The sequence below is a fragment of the Cynoglossus semilaevis genome, chromosome 17 (genome assembly GCF_000523025.1).
Source record: "Cynoglossus semilaevis isolate Cse_v1.0 chromosome 17, Cse_v1.0, whole genome shotgun sequence".
Classification (NCBI taxonomy): Eukaryota; Metazoa; Chordata; class Actinopteri; order Pleuronectiformes; family Cynoglossidae; genus Cynoglossus; species Cynoglossus semilaevis.
This window is the reverse complement of record NC_024323.1, coordinates 10413702-10425611: the sequence shown is the minus strand read 5'-3', so window position 1 is coordinate 10425611 and position 11910 is coordinate 10413702. Positions and strand designations below refer to the sequence as shown.

The 11910-nt window shown below is 40.7% G+C and overlaps 1 protein-coding gene across 7 annotated transcripts in view; it reads right to left on the bottom strand.

The window, feature by feature from the left end:
• Positions 1-27: 27 nt before the first annotated feature.
• The window catches only part of ezh1 (enhancer of zeste 1 polycomb repressive complex 2 subunit), a 17433-nt gene continuing 5550 nt past the window's right edge, over positions 28-11910 (bottom strand). For 4 of the 7 annotated variants that reach the window (XM_025064183.1, XM_017040600.2, XM_017040599.2 and 1 more), the window contains 13 exons: positions 11666-11829; positions 10850-10941; positions 10605-10767; positions 8636-8820; positions 6940-7031; positions 6756-6784; positions 6532-6657; positions 4395-4573; positions 4145-4252; positions 3977-4058; positions 3816-3899; positions 2531-2615; positions 28-2453 (listed from right to left, as the gene is read on the bottom strand). In XM_025064183.1, the coding sequence (XP_024919951.1) occupies positions 2393-2453; positions 2531-2615; positions 3816-3899; positions 3977-4058; positions 4145-4252; positions 4395-4573; positions 6532-6657; positions 6756-6784; positions 6940-7031; positions 8636-8820; positions 10605-10767; positions 10850-10941; positions 11666-11829 (1450 nt within the window). In that variant the 3' untranslated portion in view covers positions 28-2392. The remainder of the gene's footprint in view (positions 2454-2530; positions 2616-3815; positions 3900-3976; positions 4059-4144; positions 4253-4394; positions 4574-6531; positions 6658-6755; positions 6785-6939; positions 7032-8635; positions 8821-10604; positions 10768-10849; positions 10942-11665; positions 11830-11910) is intronic. The other 3 variants (XM_017040601.2, XM_017040602.2, XM_008330014.3) reach the window with 3 other exon arrangements.

Genomic DNA, 11910 nt, shown 5'->3' with positions numbered 1-11910 from the left:
TTAAAGTCCATGCACTGAACACCCGTGTTACATGTTTTAATATATAAAGTCAAAGAATTATTTATTTTTTTTGTAGGCGTACAATATACATATCAGTAAACTCCACCGTTTCTGTCGAGAAGGATCTCATTTTAAATTGTAGATTTAATGATTTAGTAATGAAAAGCATGTTGAAATGAAATATGGATGAACAGTCCTGTATTTTAAAAAAATGAAACCACGACAAATTATGTAGTATTCACATGAAGGGAGGATTCAACGTTTGAACATTGCTAATAATTTAGCTTTCTCTTTTCTCGTGACCTTTCAAGGCGACCTCGGACTGGTCTCTGTTTTGAACGTAACACACGTCTGTGTGTGTGGAAATATTTGGCACTTGATAAATTCAATTTATCGAGGAAGACGTTTCACTCTGTTCATTATCTGCGACATTCAAAAGATCATGTGAACATGGTAAATGCTTTATGTATACATAACGTACTATATTCTCCTACGGGTGACCGAGTCAACAAAAAGTAGAAGTACAAGATCGCTTTACTGTCGTCTACTGATTACATTCAGTCAGTCGGCTTCTTATCTGCTCACCTATTTCTGCAGGACAACGATATAAATGCACAATAGATTATGTCACTGTAGAAGTAACTGTAGAAGTTAAAAGCCGAGAGTTTTTTTCTAGGGATGGTTCAATCCGATTCTCAAATTTCAGCTATGCCATAGCCCGTCCAATACCTGAGCCCAACTGCTCGACTCAGCGCGCCATCAACACGGACACTATCGCCTCAGCAACATCAGCCTGCGGCACGCTGGAGGAGGAAAACAAGGTATCGGTATCGGCATGTACTCAGCTCACCGGTATTGGACGTGAAAAAGTTGCATCGAGCCATCCCTGGTTTGCGTCAAAACTGCAGTGCACAAGGTTTAGTCAAATTACTCAAATGTTACGCAGATAACACCACGCTGTGTTTGTCTGTGAGGCCCAGTGGATGTAGGGGTTCATGGGAAAACTAAACAGGTACAGAGTGCGTTTCCAATACAGGAAGTAGCACGAAAAACAAAAACCTGAAACCTTTGTGTTTTCCAAACCATGGTCAGAAATTTGAGTGCTTGTTATAAGGGTCAGTATATGAGAACTACTAAGATTTTAGGACATTTTTAGGACAAGGAAAATCAAGGCAGACCACTAATAGGGATGCGTCAAGAAGTTAAAGGTATCTTTCCAAAGATAATGTCGCAGCCATTGTAAGCTGAGTAACAAGTCCAATCAGGAACTTTGGTGGAAATGCAGCTACGATGGTCTTTGAAGGAAACCTATGTCATACAAAGTACGTTAAGCAGAATTTTTAATGACCAGCTTTTGACGTCACAAATGTATTTGTCGCGTTTGTTTTGGGGTGTAGTACCACTTCCCGTCTATAGGCGGTAGCTCTGCAACATCTAAATTAGGAGACACCTAAAAAGCTATGTAACCTAATTATTTTTAGGTAATTTTTTCTTACAATTTCACATCAATGTTTTGTGAGATTGGAAGGAAAATGTAACTTAAAAATTAAGTGAAATAAAATAATAAAATAGAAAAGTATACATAAAATGCTGTCCTCAAACTGTAGCCTTTCAAGAATTTACCGACTCATCGACTTACTAATCAACCATTGCGGTGTCATTTGCTGGATTCACCTTTTCCCCCCTAACATTTTCATATATAAAGAATATTTTTAAATATTATTTTTCGCAGCCTAACGCTGACTCAACGAACGCAAACATCACTGACAGACTGTTCTGGCTGAGATAAGACGGACCTCCATTCATGTTGAAATATTATGCACTGCAGCTTTAACGTCACACTCCGCTACCGAGCAGCTGTGTGAAGCACTATGTGACCGAACCTTATGTCGCGGCAAACACTTGTTAACAATTTGTTTTTTTTTCCCGAGAGACAGCACATGCGTTCCACTGCTCCTTAATCGTCGAGGTACAGCAGGAAGTAAAAGCTCGATTTATATATTTATGTCTTTGAGAATCAGAACAAAAGCTGCTCTAAAGGTACAGTAACAAAAACTGCTGTGAAATGGACGAACATCGCAGCCACGATGACGCGTAACAATAAAATGTGCGATATGGACCGGTAGCGTTTCTAGTCTGTGATAATAATCTTTCCTGTTTGATAAGCTCTGCTGTACACAGTTCTGTAAGTGTGCGAGGGAGAAGATGGAAGGCTGCGCCCCCCCCTCAGGGTGGAGTAAAGCCCTGCAGTGTCTGCACCTGCAAAGAGCAGGAAGGATGGTTTTCTATTTATGGAAGTGCAGCAGAGAGTGCGGGACGGGGAACTGGTCAGCGAGACGTGACGGTGCAGAACAGGCACGGGGGCTGTGGACGGGGGTCATGGAGGGTCAAGTTAAGTCATGTCCACTTCCCTCTCTATTCCCACATACTTTAGGGCGTCGGCTTGGCTGTATCTGCGGGAGGAAGGTGAGCAGTTATTTCCTCTAGTCACTCGTCCAGTACAGTTGGGCCAGCTTGTCTTTGATTCTACCTGTAGTCGAAGAAAAGTTCCTCTCCTTGAAGGATTGCGCGTTTGGCAAAGATCCCGATGCGGTGGTCTCCATTCACCATCACCACTGAAACGTCAAACACCAGCGTGAACAAAACAGAGCTGATCTCAGGATGAAAAACATCTAGCCGTGGTCTAGTGCTGGCTGAAGCAGGAGAGACCAGATAATGGACCGATAATGGAGTCACTTATGAGACATCCAAACCACATATTACTGACATTTACAAATCCAACAAAACAGTGGAAAAATACTTCTACGAATTATGTTAGCGATCTCCGATATAACCTTTTTGCTGATATCCGATATTGTCCAAACACATAATTTCCGATTCTGATATCAACTGATACTGATATAGCGAACAGTGTTGGAAGTTAAGTGTTGCCTGTTCACTAAGGTGATGGGTTAAAACAGTGTTTCTCAATTATTTTCTCCTCCACCTAGAGGACAGAATTAAAATACTATTGAGCGCCTGGTAATATTTAATTATTTATCTGTACAAACCACTGTAAGAGTCGCAGCATAAAACCCCCTGATTAGCAATATAGATTAATAAAATGAGCTACAGTGCTGCCATCTAGTGACTTGAGGCTTTATCGTTCATAACATTCTGTGTTCATGTGCTATAAAGGAGTTAACAGTTGGGGTATTAAACTATTTTTAGAGCACACATCATTTGGTAAAACTCAGGCATTGTGTTATCGGGTGTTTCATTATCGGACAAAAAAACCAATAATGATTCTTACAGATATTACAAAATAAGCATAAAACCCCCTGATTAGCAATATAGATTAATAAAATGAGCTACAGTGCTGCCATCTAGTGACTTGAGGCTTTATCGTTCATAACATTCTGTGTTCATGTGCTATAAAGGAGTTAACAGTTGGGGTATTAAACTATTTTTAGAGCACACATCATTTGGTAAAACTCAGGCATTGTGTTATCGGGTGTTTCATTATCGGACAAAAAAACCAATAATGATTCTTACAGATATTACAAAATATGCTAATATCGGGAGGATAATAATAATTTTTTTTAAATTATTTTTTTAAGTTCATATCTTGTATAGTGCAGCATATCATAAACATATCAAGATTTTTTAAAACTTTTTCAGCAATTTTTAATTTATGTGCTCATGGAATTTGAAAACGCAAAGTAACAGATATTTCCCATTCATTTTCATTTATGTATAAACTACAAACACAGGTTTACTCACACAGTTCACCTGACACCTTTAGTTCAGTCAACAAATATCAGAGGGATTCTCACCTTTAGCGTAGCAGTTGGGATTAACTGAATGATTGGCGAAGCGGATTTTGTTGCCCTTCCGTGTGGCATCCACAACAAAGTCTGCTGAGAAACACACGTGCACACACTTAGTCGACACCGGCTCGCCGCGCCACTACAGGTAACAGTGGGGGGATACTTGCCATTGTTCAGGTTGAAAAGGAAGCTCGACATGTACTTGTCGTAGATCCTGCCGCGTCGGTCGGCCTCATCCTGAGAGATGAGCTACTCACATGAAACACAGGTGAATAACAAACCGTCTAAGCACGTGTAAGATGGAGCTGTGAAATCAGACGTTAATTTGACTGAACTGCTGCTCTTGCCTCTCCACAGTACTCCGAGATGAACTCGTTCTTCTGAACAGGCTCTTTAATGAAGGTGCCCCATCCAGCAACATCCGAAGGTGCCAGGAGCAGGTGCTGAAGAAGAGGAGGAGGGAGAGTGAGTGTGTAGGTTATATTTACCTATGTATAAACATCTTTTTTTTAATATTAAAAACAGATACTTTAGCTTTATAAAGTAACAGCGTCTACTGAAGCTTTCTGTAACTCAAAGCTCTACCTTTTTAAGGCCTCTCTGGATGCTGCAGTTCTTGCAGGAGACCATTTTGCTGTCCCAGTGATCCGCCGCTCCACAGGTCATGCACAGATCTGGGTCACACTCCCTCACTGCCAGGTAACACGGACACTGTTTGGTGTTGCACTGGGTCTTACATCTGCAGCCTGGGAAGCGGTTCTGGCCTGTGGAGCATCGAGGAAAAGAATATGAAGAAATATCATACACCTGTCATTATGGACGTTATGGACTCCTAGCAACACTGGGATTTTACTTAGAAGAGCAAAATAAATAAATAAAAACAGAAGTCTCACAAGTCCCAACATTCAGCAATGTTCAAACACCACTATTATTATTATTATTATTATTATTATCTATTTATCTTAAGTATCTGAAGAAACAGTATCAAATTCTCATTCTGATTTTGATATAAAATACGGTTTACATCAGTTCCAGAGCATATGCTTCCTACAGTTCTAGAAGCATGCTCATCAGTGCCCTCTGTCGGCTATAATACTGTAGTACATTTTGCAGGGTTACAATGTAACCACTGGGCCTTAGGCATTACAGAATAAAAAATAAAATAACAGTAACGGAATTAATTATTTTTATTTTATTAAATATTAATAAAATACTTTTTTTTTTAAAAAATTAGCAGAATCTCTACCATTCTGTATCCAGAGCAGAATGAGCAGAATCTCTACCATTCTGTATCCAGAAATAATTTTTGAGATTGCCTCTCAAAAGCTGCTTTCAATCCTCAGAGGAAACCACGTCATTACAGAGGAACCGGCTCATTTCACCCACTGAGTCAGTATTAATTATTACATTCTTTCTTCAGAGTACATTCATTTTTTAAATTAGATCATTTATCAGATCTTTACCACCAGGGAACACTATTAATGTTTTAAATGACGGACCACGTCTTTGGCTCTCAGCTTCAGCCAGATGACCAGAAACGATCAGACAGGAGTGAAGTCATTTCTGCAGCATTCACGCAGACACGACTGTAGACACAGCTCTCCACCTCTGCAGTCATGCCATTTAAATCTCCATTTAACATTTTTGTGCGTGTGTGTGTATCATCCAGTATTGTTTAGCTAGAAATGCCTGTCTAATTCTGATGTTTGATATTGTGCGGTAGACCAGGCTCAGAGCCTGTCGCGATTCTTTGATTTCACTCCAAGTCTGCACATGTGCAACCAGGGGCTGCTTCCTGTTTGGCCGGAGCACTCCTCTGCTCCGGGAAAAGGCGAGGTAACATTCGAGTAAGGAGGAGGAGGAGGAGGGTGTCGAGTGCTCGCGTCTGTAAACAAACAAGCCAAACCATTCTTTCTTTTAAACCACAAGAGGAAAAAAATGTTTATTTCTTCTTATCCTCTTGGCTGTTGTTATAATATGTCCAGAATCGGAATGTACTTGGCCACCGTGTGGTCATCTTAGAAAGCACATTTCTGGGTCACTGCCGCTGCCTCTGCATCAAGTGCCTCATTGTGAATGCGGCTCTGTGTTAAACAGACACCCACCTATCCTCTGCCAGAGGACAGCTCCTCCTCTGACCGCTGCCAGAATGCTGCAGAATCGTTTTATATTCTGCTGCCCTCCTCTGCTGTGGCCTGGCAGAGAGACTGAGGAGAGCTGAGGCTTTCAGTGGAAAATGTGCTTTTAAATAGTTAGGAGCCGAGTGTCAGAAGAAGCACAGCAGGCAACTGGAGCGCCAGTCAAATTCTTTCACTTGAACGTATTTTTGATTTTCTATAATCGGTGTTGACGATTCACCTTTTAAACTGGGAATTTTTGAAATCCTTTATAAAAAAATGTTTAAGGTATTTTCCACCTTCCAATATGAATAAAACTAGTATCTGACCAGCCTTAAGTAATATTTAGTTTGTGAGTAATATAGTGTTTTTAAACCTACGGGTCACAACCCTTTGTTTGTTCACATTGAATTCAAATTCTTGAGTACTTTTTCACTATAACATATACACGCAGTATGTCAAACTGCATTGTATGTGCTGGTAAAGAATGTTTTGATACATAGTGTATCTCTGTATATTGAATATTTGGTCAGTACTGTGTCAGTATGAAACGAAGAGAGAAAAAGAATCTGGACACGATGAGCTGAAGCAGAAGGAAAACTCACATTCCTGCTCGCACTGACAGAACTTCTCACAGAAATTCTGGGTCATCACACATGGGCAGGAGCTATCGCAGGGATGGTCTGGGTGGTCACATGGCTGGTAGTTGTACACCTGATTGGACGAGTTATCTGGAGCAAACAGAGTACAAGGCCTCAGACGGACAGTTTGTCGGTGCATTTGAAGAAGCAGAGAAATAGCCAAGGAGTCATTTTTGGGTTATCAATACCTTTCTTGAGTTGAATCTTTGCCCATAACCTGCCAAAAAAACAAAAAAACAACTGATATTAGGCAGTATTGCAGTAATACACAGTTTATTTTTTAGTCTAACTACTAGTGCCATATAATACAGATACTCTGTCCTGAGCTTGAAATGAAATACTTTTTATATATTATTTTTTAATATAACCCACCTGTGTTTTCGCTTCTTTTTCTGAGGTGAAATGCCTCCATCCTCCAAAGGAACTCGATGGATCAGGGCTTCTTTCACTGCAAACTCATACACCTGAATTAAAAGAAAAAAAACACACACACAGAGAGAGAGAGAGAGAGTTCAGGAAAACAGTGCAGTGTTAAAAGAAAATTCCACAAAATTATTCCAAAAGATATTCCCAATAGCTTTCCAGCCCATCCTCTGCCACACTACCCTTGTGTTTTCAAACACCCCCCACCCCCCTCCTCCCTTCCCTTCCCCCTGCCAAAACCCAGGATTTGGCCACTTCCCTAGGACACAGACTTATATAATGATGCAGCTGCTTTTGGAATTTTCCCTTGATTAGGAAGAAGAGCCAAACCATCTGCATAGAGAGGAGTGACCGTGGACTGTGCAAAGACTTGTTCTACCATCTACCTCCTCCAACACCTGTTTACACACTAAAAGTCTGGGGGGAAATATATCCCTTAAATTCTGTATTTCAAATAAATTAAAATGTGTTTTATTTTTCTAAGTTGATGCTGAATTAGTTCTCTAGTTATTCCTGAATTTGTAAGTGACCCCATTTGTCAGACAAAAAAATGAAGTCACATCTCACAGAGATAGAAGAAATATTTAGTAGCCTTTGGCAAAGGGACAGCTATGTCACTTATTTACGAGTGACAGATAGCGATGTTTCAGTGTTGAGGCAGCTCCAGTATTTCATCAACCACACTGGGTCATGGCTTTCCAAGAAAGGGTTACATCTGGTAAACATTTTTCTCTGTTTGTGCCACATGTCGTGGACTTTGTAGTTAGCCCTCATTAGCCGCACCACAAAACCACAAACACAGGATGCACGTATTATTACGCCGGTGTTGCCGATAATAAAACAGCAAATAGCAATGCATCCATTTCCTGCAGTTTATCCACTGAGTTGCATAATTGTTCAGTGTTAGCTGAAACGTCTTAATGGCAAACAGAGCCAGTAACTGTGGCAGAAACAGGCAGAGAGTTTAACAACTTCCCACTTTTTATCTTTAACATTAAAGTGAAATCTTCCCATTCCGTGTCATAGTTAGCCTTGTGCGTGCTAGACTTCATTATTAACTGTAAAAGTATGAGCTGCTGTGACATTTCTGTGGCGGCTGAGGAAACTGTTTATGTAATTACCGTAATCGGGCCATTTGAGACTTATGTTTATAAATCAACAGGTCTTTAAATCATTTAAAATATTTTAAACTAATCATTTTAACAACTTGATTTAACTATTTTGCAGCTTTATTATAGAGATAAAACTTCTTTTGGAAAAGGTTTCTGCAAACTTTGTCTTATCACCTTTTGTGTACAAGTATTAGCCATTGATGGTTCGGCTAACGGCTAAGCGATATCCCTTCATAAACAAAAAATAACAGAAAAGTCCTATTCTCTTTGACATTTCGAGGACACCCATTTTGAATAAAACTTCTAATCTGTATCAGAACATGTGGGAGAAAACTGACAGTATGTAAGTGAAGTGAAAGAGAATAAAGATAGATGTGGCTAAAATATTTTCCCTTGCTCAAGGCCACTTTGTTTCGGGACGTGGTCCAGGTAAGAGCCACATACCCAAAATGGACACATTTGTTGTTAATGTTGAATAAGTTTATCAGGGTGTGCGTTTTATCTGAGGTTGGGAAAAGGAGTGAAGAGGTTACCTCTTTGCAGTTCTTGGTGCCGATGAGGCGAGCGATGGAGCAGAAGTTGTTGTAATATGTGCCATACAGAACCCTGAAGAGTGACTCCTCTGCCCCGCTCCACTGGACCACACAGCAGGCCTGCTGCTCCCCGTCATCCTCCCCGGTACGCAGCTTGGTCGGAGTCTGGCATCGAGAATTCCCCTCTGTTCTCCACACACACACACAAACACACGCCTTAGAAATTCTGACTAACTATTACTGGCACAAAAGTTAGCTTCGTATTTGTAGCATCCTTGTAATAATCAGAGGCACATGGACCAGGGTAGAAATACACTGAGTCACACTGACGCTTTCATCTTGAAACAGGTAGAAGAGTTGCAATGGCATTTTTGCAACCTTTTTTAGGCTAATTCTACTTAATGTCACTTCGCCTTCACCAGCTTTTAGCCCTAGCTAAGCTAATTTACTATCTATTAGTAATATTTTTGATACCATAAGCCCATATATACGCTAACTTTAAGACAGCTTTTGGCAATTACATTTTAATAGTTGTTTTCTATTTCTATTTATTAAAACAATAATGGATTTTTCTGCTGAATTATAAAGTGAGTAAAACATAATGGAGTCTGTGTTGTACAGAATCTAAAAAAAAAAAGTTTAAAAATTCACGTGTAGCCTCAGACCTGTACACACAGGGCATCGTCGTTTACTTCATGCCATTTCCTTTCATCTGTACGCACATACAGTGCACTTGGATTTGGGGATATTCGAGGCTGATGTTTGCACACCCACAGCTGGCACCGAGCCAAATGTTGCCTGGCAACAGGGTGAATGCTGCATTGCTGCGGCCACAGGCTTCAGCGCTGAGTATCTTCATTAATCTGCTCCACAATCTGCTTCTTTTCTCCACATGATTGGAACATGTGTGAGAGACTCTGCTGAGTCACCGGCTGAGCGCGAGCCATTTCCAGAACACACAACCGGGGCTTTGAACGAGGCATTGATGGTGCTGAACAACAACCTGAGCCCTCGGAGGGGGCGCGAGAAATTTCAGGACCAGAGGAGACTGCTCTAATTTCCCTACCTCCCCCTGTTCTTCACATGAAAATGTCAACAGGAATTAAAGAAGGGATTGAAAAAAAACCCCATCGCAGCAGGGGTTGGAGCAGGGAACAAAGTGTTTATATTGGGGCTGAAGCATGAAAAACCAATGGTTTGGTTTATTTTTCTTGGCAACTGAGGGCTGATACAGAGGGGGAGACACAGGAGGGAGCAGGATATGACTTGAAAGGAATCATCCGGGGCCAAATTTTACTTTTCTGCAGTGAGAGCGCACAGCACTCTGGAGAGATAGGGGGAGGTTGGGAGAATTTATTTAAAACGGTGCAACTATTTAAACACACAGTTACTTGAAGGAACACAAATTAGGCTGCGTGTCCAGGTGCCTCTGGGCAAGGCATTTTTATGTTGCCTGTCCCAGGCTCAGGTAAAGGGAAGGATTGTAATAAATATAATAAGGCATTAAAATATCAATTTGCTAATTTTAACAAAATAATTATCTTGGCATTGGTCAAAACCTTTGACTCGTGGGCCACAATTGTCCTAAAATTGAACAGGAGGGCCGGGTCAGGAGCAGATAGATGGGCAGTCAAGCAAACTAAGATTAATGACATGTAAAAGTCATGCATAAGGGCTAAAATGCTAAAATGCTTTTATCATTTCCAACGCCATCTATTGGAGAAATGTGGGTATTGCAGCAAAAAGGCAGAAGTATAATGATAATATAGATAAATTATATAATTTAGAAAGATTTGGCAGGTAGGATTAAATAGCTGAATGGGCCTCATCCGGCCCCTGAGCCTTAGTTTGCTCATGCCTGCTCTATACTAATACAGTATGAAGCTTTGAAGTACAATACAGGTACAAGCCTTTTTACTAGACTTATAAAATAGTAGTCTAAAATGATCTCCAGATCTGATAACCCAACCTGAAGAAGAGGTAGTTTCATGGTCACTGTCACCCTCCTTGACTTCTTCAGCACACCCAGATGGTCCAGGACAGCTGGAGCTTGTGGTGCGCTGTGGCCTCCGCCGCCTTCGGGACCTCTGGGACCGTAACATGTTTTGATCCACAAACTCCTTCGCCCCTTTCTTCAGAGGAGGACAGTCAGAGGAGTACATGAATACACGTCAAGACACACAGGGTTGGAAAGGCATTGCACGTGGAGCATACCTGTAACAGAAAACAGTCAGCACTGCATGGTTCCGTCTCCACCCGGATCTCCTTGCTCTTCCTCTTGTAAACGTTGGGTGTAGCATGAAATGCTGCATAAAGGATTAAAAAAACAAATCAAGTATTTAATAAAAATACAACGATCAACGAGCTCAGCTACACAGCCCAAACTTGTGGCCCAGATGCGACCATTTATGTGCCATCATTGTACACCATAAAGGGACCAAATCAACATGTCTCACAGTTTATATAGCTTTTAAATGAATTAATAGAGACTTAACTACATGTGTGATTTGGTGATCGTTAAAAAAGGATAAACAATGGTTTAAATAATTGGACCAATCGGGGTGTCAAACATATGGCCCTTGGGCCAAAACCAGCCCACTTGGGATTTCAATCTAGACCGCTGGATGAATTTTGAAAATGAAATAATAAACATAATACAACAAAAACTTCATGTTCAGGAAATGTTTTGTAAAAAAAATATGGTGTGGCCCAAACCAAAATAAGTTTGACAACCCTGGACTCACTGTAAATGAATTCTTACAGCATATGGTCACTACTACACACTATAGAATTATTATTAAATATTATAGAAGTATATTTTTTAAGTATAACTTTTTTAATTTGAATGGCTCAATGATAGATCATGATCTAACTATTGGACAACCCAACAAGGAGCTGAAAGTGCGACATCTTTTTAGACATGAGGGAAACTAGTGGCACATAATTCACAGTAATAGTCAGGCTCTGCAGGAGTGCATCTATCAATCAACAACAACATTGGGATGAATAAGTGTAAATTGGGGTCATTACGGTGGAGGAAACAGTCATATTTGAAGCATCTTCTGCAGAAGAGTGTGTGGAAAGAATGCAAAGATTGCTCCCGCTGCACAGATTTAGCAAAAGGGCCGTCCAGGTTTGGGGTGCAGAGTGGAGGAAGCTTGACCGGACTGGGAGGCTCCAGGAGGTCCTTATACCTGCGTACGAGAGAGACGGAGAAAGTTCGTTTAAGGTTGTTGCTGGGTGAATGTGTCTCTTTCTAAATAAAACTCCTTCAG